The following is a 14816-nucleotide window of genomic DNA, read 5'->3' on the forward strand; positions in this document are numbered from 1 at the left end:
AAGCTAAAGTGTGTGTGTGTGTGTTTACTAAATGAAAGTGTCATAGAGAATATGGCTGCCTTTTGTATCTGAACCAATCTGTTTATTGTAGATGTGTGTTTTGAACGTTTGTTGTAAGTTTTTCGCTCTTCCACTGTTTTTTTAATGCACTGCACACTGTTGTGAATGAAAAGAGCACAATAAATATGATTTTTAAATACATTGTGTCATGTTTACATTGTCTTATTTTGGCATCTCTTCACTGCTCAGGTGAATTTTAAAGAGGGATTCTGCATGTTGTGGAGGAATTTAACAGATGGAGTTCTACACAGTGGCAATGAATGAAACACACACGGTAGCTCTGATAGCTTCATTGACATGCATTGTTATTAATTTAGCACGGTGGCGCAGCAGGTAAGTGTCGCAGTCACACAGCTTCAGGGACCTGGAGGCTGTGGGTTCCCGCTCCGGGTGACTGTCTGTGAGGAGTGTGGTGTGTTCTCTCTGTGTCTGCGTGGGTTTCCTCCGGGTGACTTTCTGTGAGGAGTGTGGTGTGTTCTCTCTGTGTCTGCGTGGGTTTCCTCCGGGTGACTGTCTGTGAGGAGTGTGGTGTGTTCTCCCTGTGTCTGCGTGGGTTTCCTCTGGGTGACTGTCTGTGAGGAGTGTGGTGTGTTCTCCCTGTGTCTGCGTGGGTTTCCTCAGAGTGACTGTCTGTGAGGAGTGTGGTGTGTTCTCCCTGTATCTGCATGGGTTTCCTCCGGGTGACTGTCTGTGAGGAGTGTTGTGTGTTCTCCCTGTGTCTGCGTGGGTTTCCTCAGAGTGACTCTCTGTGAGGAGTGCGGTGTGTTCTCCCTGTGTCTGCGTGGGTTTCCTCCGGGTGACTGTCTGTGAGGAGTGTGGTGTGTTCTCCGTGTGTCTGCGTGGGTTTCCTCCGGGTGACTGTCTGTGAGGAGTGTGGTGTGTTCTCCCTGTGTCTGCGTGGGTTTCCTCAGAAGGACTGTCTGTGAGGAGTGTGGTGTGTTCTCTCTGTGTCTGTGTGGGTTTCCTCCGGGTGACTGTCTGTGAGGAGTGTGGTGTGTTCTCCCTGTGTCTGTGTGGGTTTCCTCCGGGTGCTCCGGTTTCCTCCCACAGTCCAAAAACACACATTGGTTGGTGGATTCGTGACTCAAAATTGTCCGTAGGTGTGTGTGAGTGAATGTGTGTGTGTCTGTGTTGCCCTGTGAAGGACTGGCGCCCCCTCCAGGGTGTATTCCTGCCTTGTGCCCAATGATTCTAGGTAGGCTCTGGACCCACCGCGACCCAGAACTGGATAAGGGTTACAGATAATGAATGTATGGATTGATAAATGGGGGAGTAGTGTAAAACAGTTATTTGTTTATTTAGTTTATATATATATATATATTCCATATTGATAGAAGTGCTCGTTTGTTTAGAGGGGGAAAACAATGCTGAATTTGTACTGCAGACTTGGAGATAACTGTTTCCTATCACCACCACTTTCTCTACTGCCAAACGCCTCACACCAAAACCCTCTCCACCATCTGCTGAATTATGGGAGTTTGAAAGATTACTGGAATACCTTTATAAATAAGAATTTTCTCAGACACAAATTTCGGTGGACTTTCCCTTTACAAGAGTTAAAGCACCGCACGAGAGCGCAAGAAAACCAAATTCCATGTGTCTGAAAGCTCTAAGGAAGAACAAAAAACATCTTCCACAATTTCAAACAGGACAGACCTGAGACATATTACTAGAGATTAAAAAAAACATAAAATAATGATACAGACAACAATAAAACAACTCATTTTTAGACTGGGTTTCAGAAGACACACCACCCTCAGAAAGGGAGGGCTCCAGTGTTTATTCAAAACTATGAGTATCTGGTCCATATCTGAACATCAGAGAGGAAAAGCCCCCCTCTCAACATTTACCCCAGGGGCTCTGACTGCCCTCACCGCATTAAGCCCCTCCCACACTTGAACTAAGCATTAGATGGTGAAAAAAAAAAAAGACAGAGAAAACAGAAGTCAACGAAGGCTTCATTATGGACAAATGACAAAGTGACGGTCAAGGATGAGTTTGAGGAGCTCGGGGAGGACATGGGATTGATTTTGGAAGTCGTGCTCAGTGCCAAAGTTATTGGGGAGCCTTTAGGCTGGAACACGCTGGTGGGAGAAGGGGAAGAAGAAGAAGTGGTTTTCTGCTCCATACTCCTGAGCCCTTTTGTGCATGGAAGTTAGAGAGAGTTGGAGTTGGGAAAGTAGACGACATGAAAGGTCAGGAGGCAGCTCTCTCTCGCCGGAGGTAAACTTTACGCTCTTATTTACGCGTGTTTTTACTCGAGCAGAGCATGGTTAGAGTGGTTACGCGGGGAGTGTGTAGTAATTGCGAGGAAACAGACGAAAACGTGGGGTATTTATCAATGAACTAAACAAAGAAAGGCGAAATAAAAAACAAAAACAAAACAAGACACAGGGAGAAACGCGATGGCAGCGAAGGAGACGCGGAGCCAAGCTTCTGTTTATCGGTCTGTCTCTTTCAAGAAGCTGGAAACCTGGAACGTAAATAAAAGTGGAGTCGAGGAGCAGCAGCACCACAAATCAGAGGATTTACAGAGCGCAGCCCTTCCCCCTCAGGCGGCAGGCGAAAGAGCACAGCCCTCGGACACGCAGAGTGTTGCTGTGGCAAGAAAAGTTTCCAAAATCTCAGCAGCCTGCCTCTCAACCGCAGAGCTAAAGACAGGCTCCAGTCTCACGGTCTCTCCCTCTATCCGGCTTCTCTCGGAAAAGTTCAGTTCTAGCTCGGCGCTGAGAACTTCAGGCAAGTCAGCCGTCAAGGCTAGGACCACTACAGAGGATCCCCCTCCCCAGGACGCTGGATATTCACTTGACCAGAGCTCAGATCCTATAGATCTCCCAACAGCTGAAACCCAGCCCAAGGATCATAAATCTCACTCGGCTCAGGAGTCGGTCTCCGGCTCAGATTCGGACAGAGGTCCGAGACGGAGGATCCGAAAGACTGTGCCAGGTAAGAGAGGCTCTTGTGAAATCTCTGCCCACATTCTGAAAGACGGCATACATTCAGAGGATGATGTTTTTTTCTTAGGGGCTCCGACGTACAAATCTCGTCGCAGGTATCACTCGTCGTACGGCGAGACGGTTCACGTTGACTCTAACTGGCCGAGCGTTACTAAAATCAGAGAGCTGTTTGGTGACGGACACAGGAAGCAGCACAGATCCACGTCAGATGCTGAGGATCTTAGAGCTGCCAGCCATCACCTTCATCACGCCTTCAGCTCAAGAGACGGCAGTACGTCTTCAGACAGAAGCGGAACGCAGTCGCCGCTGGCACAGAGACGGGCCTGGCAGGATGGGGGCACGGATCTTGGCTCCAACAGATCGTGTACTGACTTTTTAGGCCATAAAGAGAAAGCATGGCAGGCTATGGACTCTGATAAATATTCTCATGATCTGATCTTTGTGAAAGAACAAGACCGGTCATCAGAGAGCCACAGTGGCAAAGTGGGAGCTGAAAGCTGGCCAGGAAAAGTGGAGGGCGACCCCAGGCACTCTCCCCCCACCCTTCCACCTCGCAGTAGCTCAGCTTTGCCGCTTAGGTCCCGTTTGAGTGCTCACCGGGAGCAGCTGCAGCCACCAGATAGTTTGCATTCCTCACATAGCTCCTCGAAACCACACACGGGCCTCTCCGTGGAAGTGGAAGAAGCGACTAGCGCTCGCAAGAAAGTGAGCTCTGGAGAAGAAGAAGAAGAGGAGGAGGAGGAGGAGGAGGAGTACGAGTCTGGAGGACAGACGGCCAAAAACACACAGTCGTTTGTCAGAAGCACTGGAGGAATTAGCACACACTTCTCCAGGAACAACAAGTATGGCGCCTGGGCAAAGATGCTACGAAGGTCCTCTGGCAGCGAGGAAGACAGTCCAGCAGGTTTAATTTATCACAGCAGGGATGTTAGACGTCGCTCTTTGAGGAAAAAGAAGAAAAGCAGCTGCAGTAGAGACAATGGAGAGTCGGATGATAGTGACGACCAGCCAGTGATGACGGAGCATCTGGAGCGCCACCAGCAACCGCGCGATTCCCAGATGGAGGGCCACAGGATCGAGGGCTTGAGGTCCAGGGCCTGTGTCAGTGGGCAAACATGGGAGAAAGGACAACCAGTGCAAGGTTATTCCAAAATTCAGGAAACCTACAGGCGCCTGTATAAAGCATCCGAGGGACAAGTTGGCTCCAGTCATGTCCCACTTGTATCACGAGTGTCAAAGGTAACAATCCCCTCATTCCTGTTAAGTCCTTTAGGATCACGGAGTAGCAGCAGATATTCCAGCACAGAAACCCTGAAGGAAGAGGATCAACCACCAAGTGCCTTGTCTTCAGTTTTAAGCAAAACTTACCATGGCAACACCACCATGTACCGCTCCCCCAGCTTTGGCCACGGAGACAATTTTTCTCGCGCCCCTGTCCGAGTTCGGCCCAAGCTGGTGCCCAGCTTAAGTCCAGGAGACAGTGCTGCCTCTGCTGCCTCAGAAAACAAGTTGTACCGCCGCTCTGTTATTAACGAAAAGGAGAAGGACAGAATATCAATGTCTAATCCTGACATTGCCTCTGAAACTCTATCGCTGCTTAGCTACCTGAAAACAGATTTGTCAGAGCTGAGGATGAAGCGGAAAGAACGAGATGGGGAGGAAGGACTGAACTCCAGTTTTCAGGGTGTTCCAAACACGTCAGCTGTGTACAGAATGGGCTCAAGAACACCGGGCCTGAATGCTAGAAGACCCTCCTTGAAAGACCTCACTGCCACATTGAGGAGGGCTAAATCTTTCACTTACTCGGAAAAGCCGTTAGGGCGGTGTTATTCTGGAAGTGGGCCAGCCATGAGGAGTTCCTCTGAGCAGAGACTGGATTGTGAAGGTGACGGAGATCGAGTGGTGGTCTCTGACAGGGAGGTGGAGAGCGATGATTGCAGAGGTGGCTACGGCTACGAGGAGCCCATGCCGACCCCTCTGCAAGACCGCTATGTTCAGGAAGCTAGGCAAGTAATAAGGGATATTTGCAAGATGAGCGCTAACAAGGACGACGATGATGATGACGATGAAGGTTTCAAAGGCAAAGAGAGTTTTGTTCTTCAGGAAGATGGTGACGAAGTGGGTAAAACAAAACAGGAGGAGGTTAGCCAGATTGTGTTACCTGAGAACAAAGAGCAGCCTGAAAGAGAAAGTGTAAAATGCCTACCAAGGGGAAACTCTTTGGAGAATGTGTGCTGTGATAAGTCGCTGGATGAGCTTTCTGGACATGAGTCCAGTCTGACAGATGAAGGAATAGTCACTGAGCCAGAGGCTGGAGGGCCGTCCTCTGGCACAGATCTGCTGGGCCAGACTCTCACTGTTTGGAATCAGTCTGGACTGTATGAGGATCACTCTGCTGACATGACTCCAGAGGAATCTCAGTCGAATCAGTCTCCATCTGTGAGGACTGAATATGAAGTGGTAGCCATAGGCGAGGACATAAACATCAGTAAAAACATTGCCCTGGCAGCAATAGAGGCTCCACCAACTCCTGGTGCTCTCAGAAGGCGGAGAAAGTTCTCTTCAGCTGGCAACAACGGCTCGGACTCCAGCAATGGAAGTAACGGTGAGACAAATGGTGAGTCTGCTTACCGCTCCCTCAGCGATCCTATGCCTCGACGTCGCTCTGTCTCTGAGGACGCTAATAACGGCTTCTCCGTAGACAGCAACCTGCTCGGCTCCCTCTCTCTAAACTCTAAGGCGGGGGTTGCAGACTCCTCTGCAGCGGACCTCTCTGAGTGCACTGGTAGTGCAGCCAGTGACCTCTCTGTCTGTAGTGACACTTTAAAGGACTACAGCACCGTCATCCAGAGCATTGTGCATGAACCTGGTGCTATGGACAAACTCCTAGACGAGAAGGCGAATGGAAAAGCTGTGAAGAAGAAAAGCTTTAGCGACCCCAGTCGGCGTGGAGAATTGCCCGCTCCAGCAACTGAAGTCCAGAAATACCCAAACGAACCAATTAACGAGTCAGAGCAACCCATCCCACCTTCCAGCAGCGAGCCCATCTTGTCTGAGCAAAGAGATGAGCTGTGGGAACTGAACAGTGACCAGCGTCAGCCTCACTCTGGAAGGAGGCATCGTTCCCAATCCGAACACCTTCTTCCGTCTCACCTTGACCGGAACGGAGATACCGAGGCAAACAATGAGGAGTCCACTTTCCCCTTCAACCCAAAGCTGGCCCAAGTGTTGTCACCTTGCATTAGCCGTCGCAGCTATAAGAAACGCACTCAGAGAGTTACGCATCAGGAGTCGTTCAAAGATGGAGAACACCTGGAGGAGCAGCTTGAGGACCAGGCCCTTGAAGAACATCATGATGACTCCACATCCATCCTGCCTCAACTTCCACCAAAAACTAGGCCCAAACATGTACGCCATGCTAGTGAACCCACCACTTTTGTGCCCATTACCCAGTCCACCATCCAAGACCAGCAGGGGAGCACTTCTAAGGTGCCTGAACCTTCAAGGCCCTCAAAACAAGATCAAGGGGAGGGCACCCCCTCACTGGAGGATGTGACAGAACAATACATCCTGGCCTTGAACGCACCTGAAGGGGCTTCGGATGCTCCTGTGTCTGCTGAAGAAGCGGTGGCGGAAGGTAGCAGATCAACTCCCGCAACTCCAACAGCCCCCAGTGAACCCAAACTGCAGAGGAAGTCCAGTGTAGAGCTGAACCCTGTCCCGCTGAAGGCCAAGCCTCAAGTGGTAAGTGCCATGTTTTCCCCTCTATTTGTGTCTGCTTATATGATTATAGCCAAGTGTGCTGTTTGTAAGTGCCTTAAACTGAAACAGCCGAAATCTGTTTTGCAATTTTTGAATCTTCTAAATTGATGGTGAAGTGGGCTGAGTTGTTTTGCATATTTCTGCCAGTCGTTTCAATTAGACGGAGCTCTCTGTAATGACCTGCAGGACTATGTTACACCAAAGATAGCAAGGATAAATCTTCCTGAAGAGAACTTGGAAAGGTTTGTTTGACTGTGTGTGCACTCTCATATCTGCTGGTCTCTATTTGCGAACTGTTGAATGTGTTGTTGCTACAAATTCCAGGGAAGTGAATTTATTGCCTGAGATTTGTTTTCGTCTCGGACGTGATCGAGAGAGCAGATCCTAACTGGGTTTCTAAGAAAATTCTTATGTAGTCCTATGCTGTGTTGATCTTCAATTCTGCCCACCCTTTTATTTGAAGGCCACACGAGGGTCTGTTTGTATGTATTTGAGTGCTTGGCTGTTCGTGCGTTCTTTCCTGGCATGTTTTTGAAGGGACTCTTTTTATCTCCTTGTGTAGAGACCCACTTGATTTATCGTTTCTAAAATAAAAGTTCCATTTCCATGAGTTACTCAGCTGAGAAATAGCCTCCATATATTTCACATTTTAAAAGGGCAGTATACTTTAGTGTGCGCAGACTGTTATTTATTATAAAGCCTTACGCATTTTTAGTAACAAATTCGTTCTCTATGTCTTTACTCTCAGTCTATTTAAGAACCAGGGCTATTTTTAAAAGGCCAGAACAGGACTCGCTGTCTCGTAGTGCACCTTTTATGGCGGTGTTTTTTTTTCCAGATTTTGTTAGCGCGAGTCTGTCCTTGATTCTTGGTGGTTTGTTGATGTTCAGGCCCCTGTTTGGGTCTGGCTTGATACTGGCTGATTATGTGACGAGTGCAAATGAGTCTGTTTGATTGACAGTGCATGCCCTTTGAATGAAAGGTCATTACAGAATCCACAGCAGGGGAAATGCCGCCTTGGCCAAAGCTTTAAGCTCTGATAATTCAGTATAATTTCAGCATTTACAGCAGGCTCAGGACCAAGTGTTTCTCTCTTTCTCTCTCTTTCTTCTGTCTCTGTCTCTCTCTCTGTACATTGTGAGGGATACGTGGAATTAAATGCATGATCTCTCTCTTTAGCTGTGAGCCCCAGGCTCTGCTCTAAACTCTGATTCCTCCTTTATGACTCTGCTGTGTGTCTCTGTTTAATGTTAGCTCCATATGTAGGATCTCTTATCCTCCAGCTCGCATCCTTTCAGGGCTTTGTTGCTATATCAGCAGCGAAAGCTGTTTGTACTTCCCCTTATTGCACATTTTATCAGGTAAATCTAGCACGCACAGGGCAAGAGATTTATTTCCACTGCAACCTTTAAGTTATAAATTTTGTGGCGTCTGAGGGAATACGGTGGGAGTTCTGGGGGGTGGCGGCTTGTTGTTTTTTAGCTGTCTCCTGACAGCTGCACATTATTTCAGTGCGGAGTTGTCTTCTCGCAGCTGAAGGATGGACTCACACACGGCTTAATTTTCTTCTCTCCCTCAAAGTGGAGAAATAAAGGGAAAAAAAGAAGGAGGGGAGCTAAGAGCTGCTGGCTAAGCATTCCTCAAGGAGCGTGTGACGCAACGGAACAGCGTGCACACCCAAACACCCTCCACACATGTACGAGGTGGGGGTGGGGGGGACACACCCTCGGCCTGGGAGGAGAGGGTGGAATACAGCTTTTATGTTGAGAGCTTGGCCTTGAGAAACCAGACGGAGGATGAGAATAGCTTTAATGTTTTTGTGTCTTGAAGCAAAATACAGATACGTAGACTGTTTACAGTATTTTCTATGTGAGAGCTTTCTATGAGTGTATTTGTTTGAATCTGATATTAAACCCCACCCCTGTTGCCCCCAGAGGCTCCCAGCTCCCAGTCTGAGAGCCACAACTTACTGCGTAGTGCTACTAATGCCTCCTTCCCTGTGTCGTCTGATGCCAGTGTTGCTCTTACAGCGTGTGTTTATGATCTGAGCAGTTTGCAGTGTTTACAGGCTTCATAATGTCATGATTTACTGCTGCTTGATTACTGGGCGCCATTGTTTGTGTGTGTTCGTGTGTGTGAGAGAGAGCACAAGCACGTGCAAGCATGTGTGTGTTTGTCATTGTGTGTAGCAGTCTGTGTCTGTGTGTGTTCATGTATATGAGCGAGAGAGCGCATGTGTCTGTGTGTGTATAGCAGTGTTTTGTGTGTTGGAGCGTGCTCTAAGTCTGATTCTGGCAGTGTGGAATGATCTTGTGCAGACAGGAAGCTGGGGAACAGAAACAGGAAGTTGTTGTGGTTACTAATGTGCTTGATGATTTGCAGAGGAGGATGCTGGGAGATTGCCCCGAGCAAATGTTTGGAAATTAAGTGCCAGGCTGCGGACAGCCAAGTTATGCTCTTTTAGAGGAGCAGTAAGTCATTTTTACCACCAAAGAGAAAATAATTATAATAAATAATAATAATTTAATAATAATTTCTTTATAGGGCCCATGATGGAAAGCCAAACGTTTCTGAAATAAAAATGTACTGTTCTATGTGAATTTTTTAAAGGCTGGTATGTTATGACTTTGTGGCTAAAGGAAACGTAGATGATTGTGGGGAACTACTGTTCTTTCAGCACAATAAACTGAGCTCTAGAAGTTTAAGTTGCCTTTATGATTTAATTTACTGTTTAAATTAAAACTTAAACACATTTGTAACTTGCGTTGTTTCGTTAGAACTGTCTGTGAGTGTGGTGTGTTCTCTCTGTGTCTGCGTGGGTTTCCTCCGGGTGACTGTCTGTGAGGAGTGTGGTGTGTTCTCCCTGTGTCTGCGTGGGTTTCCACCGGGTGACTGTCTGTGAGGAGTGTGTTGTGTTCTCTCTGTCTGCGTGGGTTTCCTCTGGGTGACTGTCTGTGAGGAGTGTGGTGTGTTCTCTCTGTGTCTGCGGGGGTTTCCTCCGTTTGACTGTCTGTGAGGAGTGTGGTGTGTTCTCCCTGTGTCTGCGTGGGTTTCCTCTGGGTGACTGTCTGTGAGGAGTGTGGTGTGTTCTCTCTGTCTGCGTGTGTTTCCTCTGGGTGCTCCGGTTTCATTCCACAGTCCAAAAACACACGTTGGTAGGTGGATTGGCAACTCAAAAGTGTCCGTAGGTATGAGTGAATGTGTGTGTGTGTCTGTGTTGCCCTGTGAAGGACTGGTGCCCCCTCCAGGGTGTATTCCCGCCTTGCGCCAAATGATTCCAGGTAGGCTCTGGACCCACCGCGACCCCTGGACCCACCGCGACCCTGAACTGGATAAGCGCTTACAGATAATGAATGAATGAATGTTACCCACCTAATGAAGCAGGAATAGAGCAACATCCCCATCTATTTTTCATCCTTTTCAACATTCAGAGTTCTCTCCCCCATCCAAATGCCTCCAGATGCCATTTCTGGACCACATGGAGAGACGTGGAAGACGGGGAGAGGAAACCACGTGCCATCATTCCACCAAACAATTCCACTGGTCCACAGCCCTTTATTTGTCAACCCTGGTTCTGGAGGCATTTATAGCTTTCACTTCCCCCGACACACCTGATTCAGCTAATCAGTTAATGTACAAGTCCTTTCAGGGTTGCAGTGGGTGTGTTAAAGCAGGAAAACCACTAAAATGTACTGGGCAGGTTGCCTCGTGAACTAGGGTTGAGAAACGGTGCCTTAGCCCATGTTTAACATCCCGAACTCCACAGTGTCCCATGTCTCTACGGTTAGCACTGAACTAGACTTCTCTCAAATCTCCACTTGTTTCCAAATTGAATTAAAGACTCACAATACTCTCCATAGTCCGTGTGTAATTCAATCTGCACTCAGTTTAAGTTTCTTTAATGAATTATTCTTTAATGCATAAGTAAATTAAAATGTGAATTCACTTTTATTTCTGGAAAATGTCAGACATATAGTGTACAAACATTTTTGTTTCTATTCTACAGCCTCAAATCTGACTCTCAGTCATTAAATTCTGGACTTTTTGGTGTTTTATATAATCCTCTTAGTATCCAGTGTACAGTATAATTATTTTACCTTGGTTTCCCCCTCTGTTATTAAGACTGTGTACTGTGTAATTTTCTCCGCTGCTGCCCACATGAGTGAATATCATGTTTGTCTTATTTATTTATTTATTGTGTGTGTGTGTGTGTGGGGGGGGGGGGGGTGGTACAACCAAAAACCATAAGCTTTGTCCCAGATTGTCATGGTTACCCAATAACGATCAGTTGTCCCTGGTGTCCCGCAGGTTCTAACCCATGGCATGAGGCTTCATGAGCTGTGTCTCTGAGGCTGAGAAACACATTCTTTTGCGTTCTGTGGCAGAGGCAGGTTTTATATGGATGACTCGGCAGTGTTTCTCCTCAGCTGAGTTAATGAATATAAGATGGAGGGAATGTGGGGCATGTTCAGGGGTAAAACAATAAGGAAAAGGAAAGAAACAAATGGCTAATGGAAGAGGGCACACATGAAACTGTGAGTTTAGGCACAATGTCTTTACTGTAGAAGTACGTAGGCCACAGTTGTATAAAACAACAATAGTAGTAAGTTTCTCCAGAAGCTCTTCACTTCATTTTTCTAAAGTTAAAAAAATAGATACTGGGTGCTAGGTGGGAACACAACCTGGAAGGGGTGCCAGTCTTGTTTGAGTCGCCAATCCACCGACCAACGTGCGTTTTTGAACCAGAGTACCCAGAGGAAGCCCACGCAGACACAGGGAGAACACACCACACTCCTCACAGACAGTCACCCGGAGGAAACCCACACAGACACAGAGAGAACACACCACACTCCTTACAGACAGTCACCTGAAGGAAGCCCACGCAGACACAGGGAGAACACACCACACTCCTCACAGACAGTCACCCGGAGGAAACCCACACAGACACAGAGAGAACACACCACACTCCTTACAGACAGTCACCTGAAGGAAACCCACGCAGACACAGAGAGAACACACCACACTCCTCACAGACAGTCACCTGGAAAAAACCTTGCAGACACAGAGAGAACACACCACACTCCTCACAGACAGTCACCCGGAGGAAATCCACGCAGACACAGGGAGAACACACCACACTCCTCACAGACAGTCACCCGGAGGAAACCCACGCAGACACAGAGAGAACACACCAACTTCCTCACAGACGGTCACCCGGAGGAAACCCACGCAGACACAGAGAGAACACACCACACTCCTCACAGACAGTCACCCAAAGGAAACCCACGCAGACACAGAGAGAACACACCACACTCCTCACAAACAGTCACCTGGAAGAAACCTCGCAGACACAGAGAGAACACACTACAGTCCTCACATACAGTCACCCGAAGCGGGGTTCGAACCCACAACCTCCAGGACCCTGGAGCTGTGAGACAGAGACACTACCAGAAGCGCCGCTATGCGGTCAATTGCTAGTCGTGTGTTTTATTATGATACCTTAAAAATAATTTTGGTATGTACTGATCACTTTTGTTTTCAATTTTGAGTTCATAGGGTTCTCCTCATATTAAACGCTTTGGCACACCCGTTATATTTCTGTGATTACTTGGACAACTGTAAACTTATTCGGACGTTTACTCTACTCATAAATGTGATATGGAAATTGTTATGTTCTCCATTGTATTTATGTGCTGTTAGTGATCTCTCTCTCTCTCTCGCTCTCTCTCACACACACATTACAGAGAGATGAGATCATCTCCTTGGTCCTTGGTTGTGTCTGAAGCGAGATTGGAGAGTGATATCAGGTATAGAAAGAGGAGGCAGGGGAGTGGAAAAAAGGAAGAAAAGTGATATTTTGGAAAAGGCAGAACAGAGTGAGGGGGGATGGAGGTAGAGAGGGTGAGGAGGAGAAGAGAGGGAAGCTGGTGGCCCTGTTATTTTTCTCTCTCTCTCTCTCTCTCTCTCTCTCTCTCTCTCTCTCTGTTATTTTCACTTAAACAGGCAGAAGGAATTTGGCCTATCTTCCCTCATTGCATAAAGGCCTTGAAAGCCACACAAGGAGAGAGTGAGAGAGTAAAATTCTTGTCTGTGCTGTGAAAGAAAGAACAACTTGTTAAATGAGGGCCCTCTGCTCTTTATTTTGTTGTCCTCGCCTCTTTTGAATCCCAAGTCAAACCCCTCAGACTCTTCTTCGTTTCTGAATGCCACTGTCATTCCATTGCTTTCCCTCTGCTTTTTTACAATTTCTTCTCTTTCATTCCTGAGATTTCCATCTCTCTCTTTGTCACCGTGCCCAGGGCTGGGTGTGAACTAGAGTGGTGTAAAGCCCACCATGGCTGGATCCAATCAAATCCTCACAGAGATGTTTCAGCATGTAGTGTAAACCCTCTTAGAAGAGAAGCTGTAACAGCAGTTCACTTTAGAAGAAATGCTACTTTTCAGATGTGAATAAAGTCCAGAAAAAACTAACTCTCTCTCTCTCTCTTTCTGTTAGTACTTTTCCACCAACGTAGAACTGACTCCATTCCGTTCCGAACCTAATTTTTAACCCTTTGGCGCATTTCCACCACCAAAAAAAGGTTCACAATTCTGAAAAGTTAATTTGCAGCAGGAACCAAAAAATAACGTTTTTCGGCACAAACCGTGACGACCTCTGTGGGCGTGTCTAGTTGTATAGGAGCAAGGGGCAATGGTGACACCCACGAGGATCATACCGTGGTCTACTGACGAAAGCTGGCATTTCTTATCTATTTGGTGTTCTTTGGAGTTTCAGGAGAAACTTTAAGAAAAACAAATGTATGTAACAACTGCACAAACGCTCGCAGGTCACCTATAAGCTCCGCCATCTTCTCGCTTCTGTTTACTGCCGCTGTGCAGCGCCCTCTGTTGATGACGTACTGTATGACGTCGCCTCGATTCTGAACTGAAACTGGTGTAAACGTGGGCTGGTTCGCTGAAAACCACCAAGGGTCTTATAAACCAGACCGGAATCAGTTTAAGAACTCTCTCTCTCTCTCTTTCTCTCTCACTCTCTCTCTCTCTCTCTCTTTCTCTCTCACTCTCTCTCTCTCATTCTCTTTCTCTCTCACTCTCTCTCTCTCATTCTATTTCTCTCTCACACTCTCTCTCTCTTTCTCTCACTCTCTCTTTCTCTCACTCTCTCTTTCTCTCTCTCTCTCTCTCTCTTTCTCTCTCTCTCTTTCTCTCTCTTTCTCTTCTCTCTCTCTCTCTCTCTCACTCTTTATCTTTCTCTCACTCTCTTTCTCTCTCTTTCGCTCTCTCTCTCTCACTCTCTTTCTCTCTCACTCTCTCTCACTCTCTGTTTCTCTGTGGTGGTCTCTGTATGGATCCACTTACAGTTCTGATGAGTTTAGAGCTGCTTTCTTTATTGGTTTGATATTCTAAATGTTTTGAATTAGTTTCTGAGTAAAGCTGCAGAACACACTGTAACTCACTGTAAAATCAAAACATGCCAAACTCCAAGAGCCTCACAGCGCGGTGTAGTGGATTAGGAGAAGGTAAACATGCGGAGAGTGATATAAGTTTTACTTGCTCTGAGAGAGAGAGAGAGAGAGAGAGAGAGAGAGAGAGAGAGAGAGAGAGAGAGAGAGAGAGAGAGAGAGAGATTCCCCACCAGAATTGTTTCTTTAATCAGGTCCATGTAAGAATGATGTAACTGTCTGAATGTTTCTGTCACTCTTAATTGAGTTAGGAGATTTTCACTGAAGCAGTGCGTTTAATTCTTGGTTTATAAAACTCTCTCATGACGTTTGAACATCATAGTTTACTTCAACAAGATTTATGGAAAGAGTTTTGCGCTGGAATATGTAGTTCATGTATAAATCTACTCAGGCACTTTTCAGATCTTTGAAAGATGGCTTTAACTCAAATGTCTCATGTTTTTCTCATTTCCAGAATTTCAGTAAATCCACTCATCAGGGAAAAGAGAAAAAAATTAATCCATAACTCAAGTAGGAATAAAAAATAATATTCTCTCTTATTTTGCTTTTTAATCGTCTTCTGTAAGAGTTAATG

General features: G+C 46.8%; 1 protein-coding gene across 2 annotated transcripts in view; it reads left to right on the forward strand.

Annotated features, from left to right (window-relative positions):
- The first annotated feature begins 2045 nt into the window (after positions 1 to 2045).
- Positions 2046 to 14816, forward strand: part of LOC136709267 (rho guanine nucleotide exchange factor 17-like) — a 98178-nt gene continuing 85407 nt past the window's right edge. Inside the window, exons 1-2 of one of the 2 annotated variants that reach the window (XM_066684392.1) lie at positions 2046 to 3006; positions 3085 to 6761. In XM_066684392.1, coding sequence (XP_066540489.1) covers positions 2466 to 3006; positions 3085 to 6761 — 4218 coding nt within the window. In that variant the 5' untranslated portion in view covers positions 2046 to 2465. Of the gene's footprint in view, positions 6762 to 14816 lie in introns of both variants that reach the window. The other variant, XM_066684390.1, reaches the window with a different exon arrangement.

The sequence above is a fragment of the Hoplias malabaricus genome, chromosome 11 (genome assembly GCF_029633855.1).
Source record: "Hoplias malabaricus isolate fHopMal1 chromosome 11, fHopMal1.hap1, whole genome shotgun sequence".
Classification (NCBI taxonomy): Eukaryota; Metazoa; Chordata; class Actinopteri; order Characiformes; family Erythrinidae; genus Hoplias; species Hoplias malabaricus.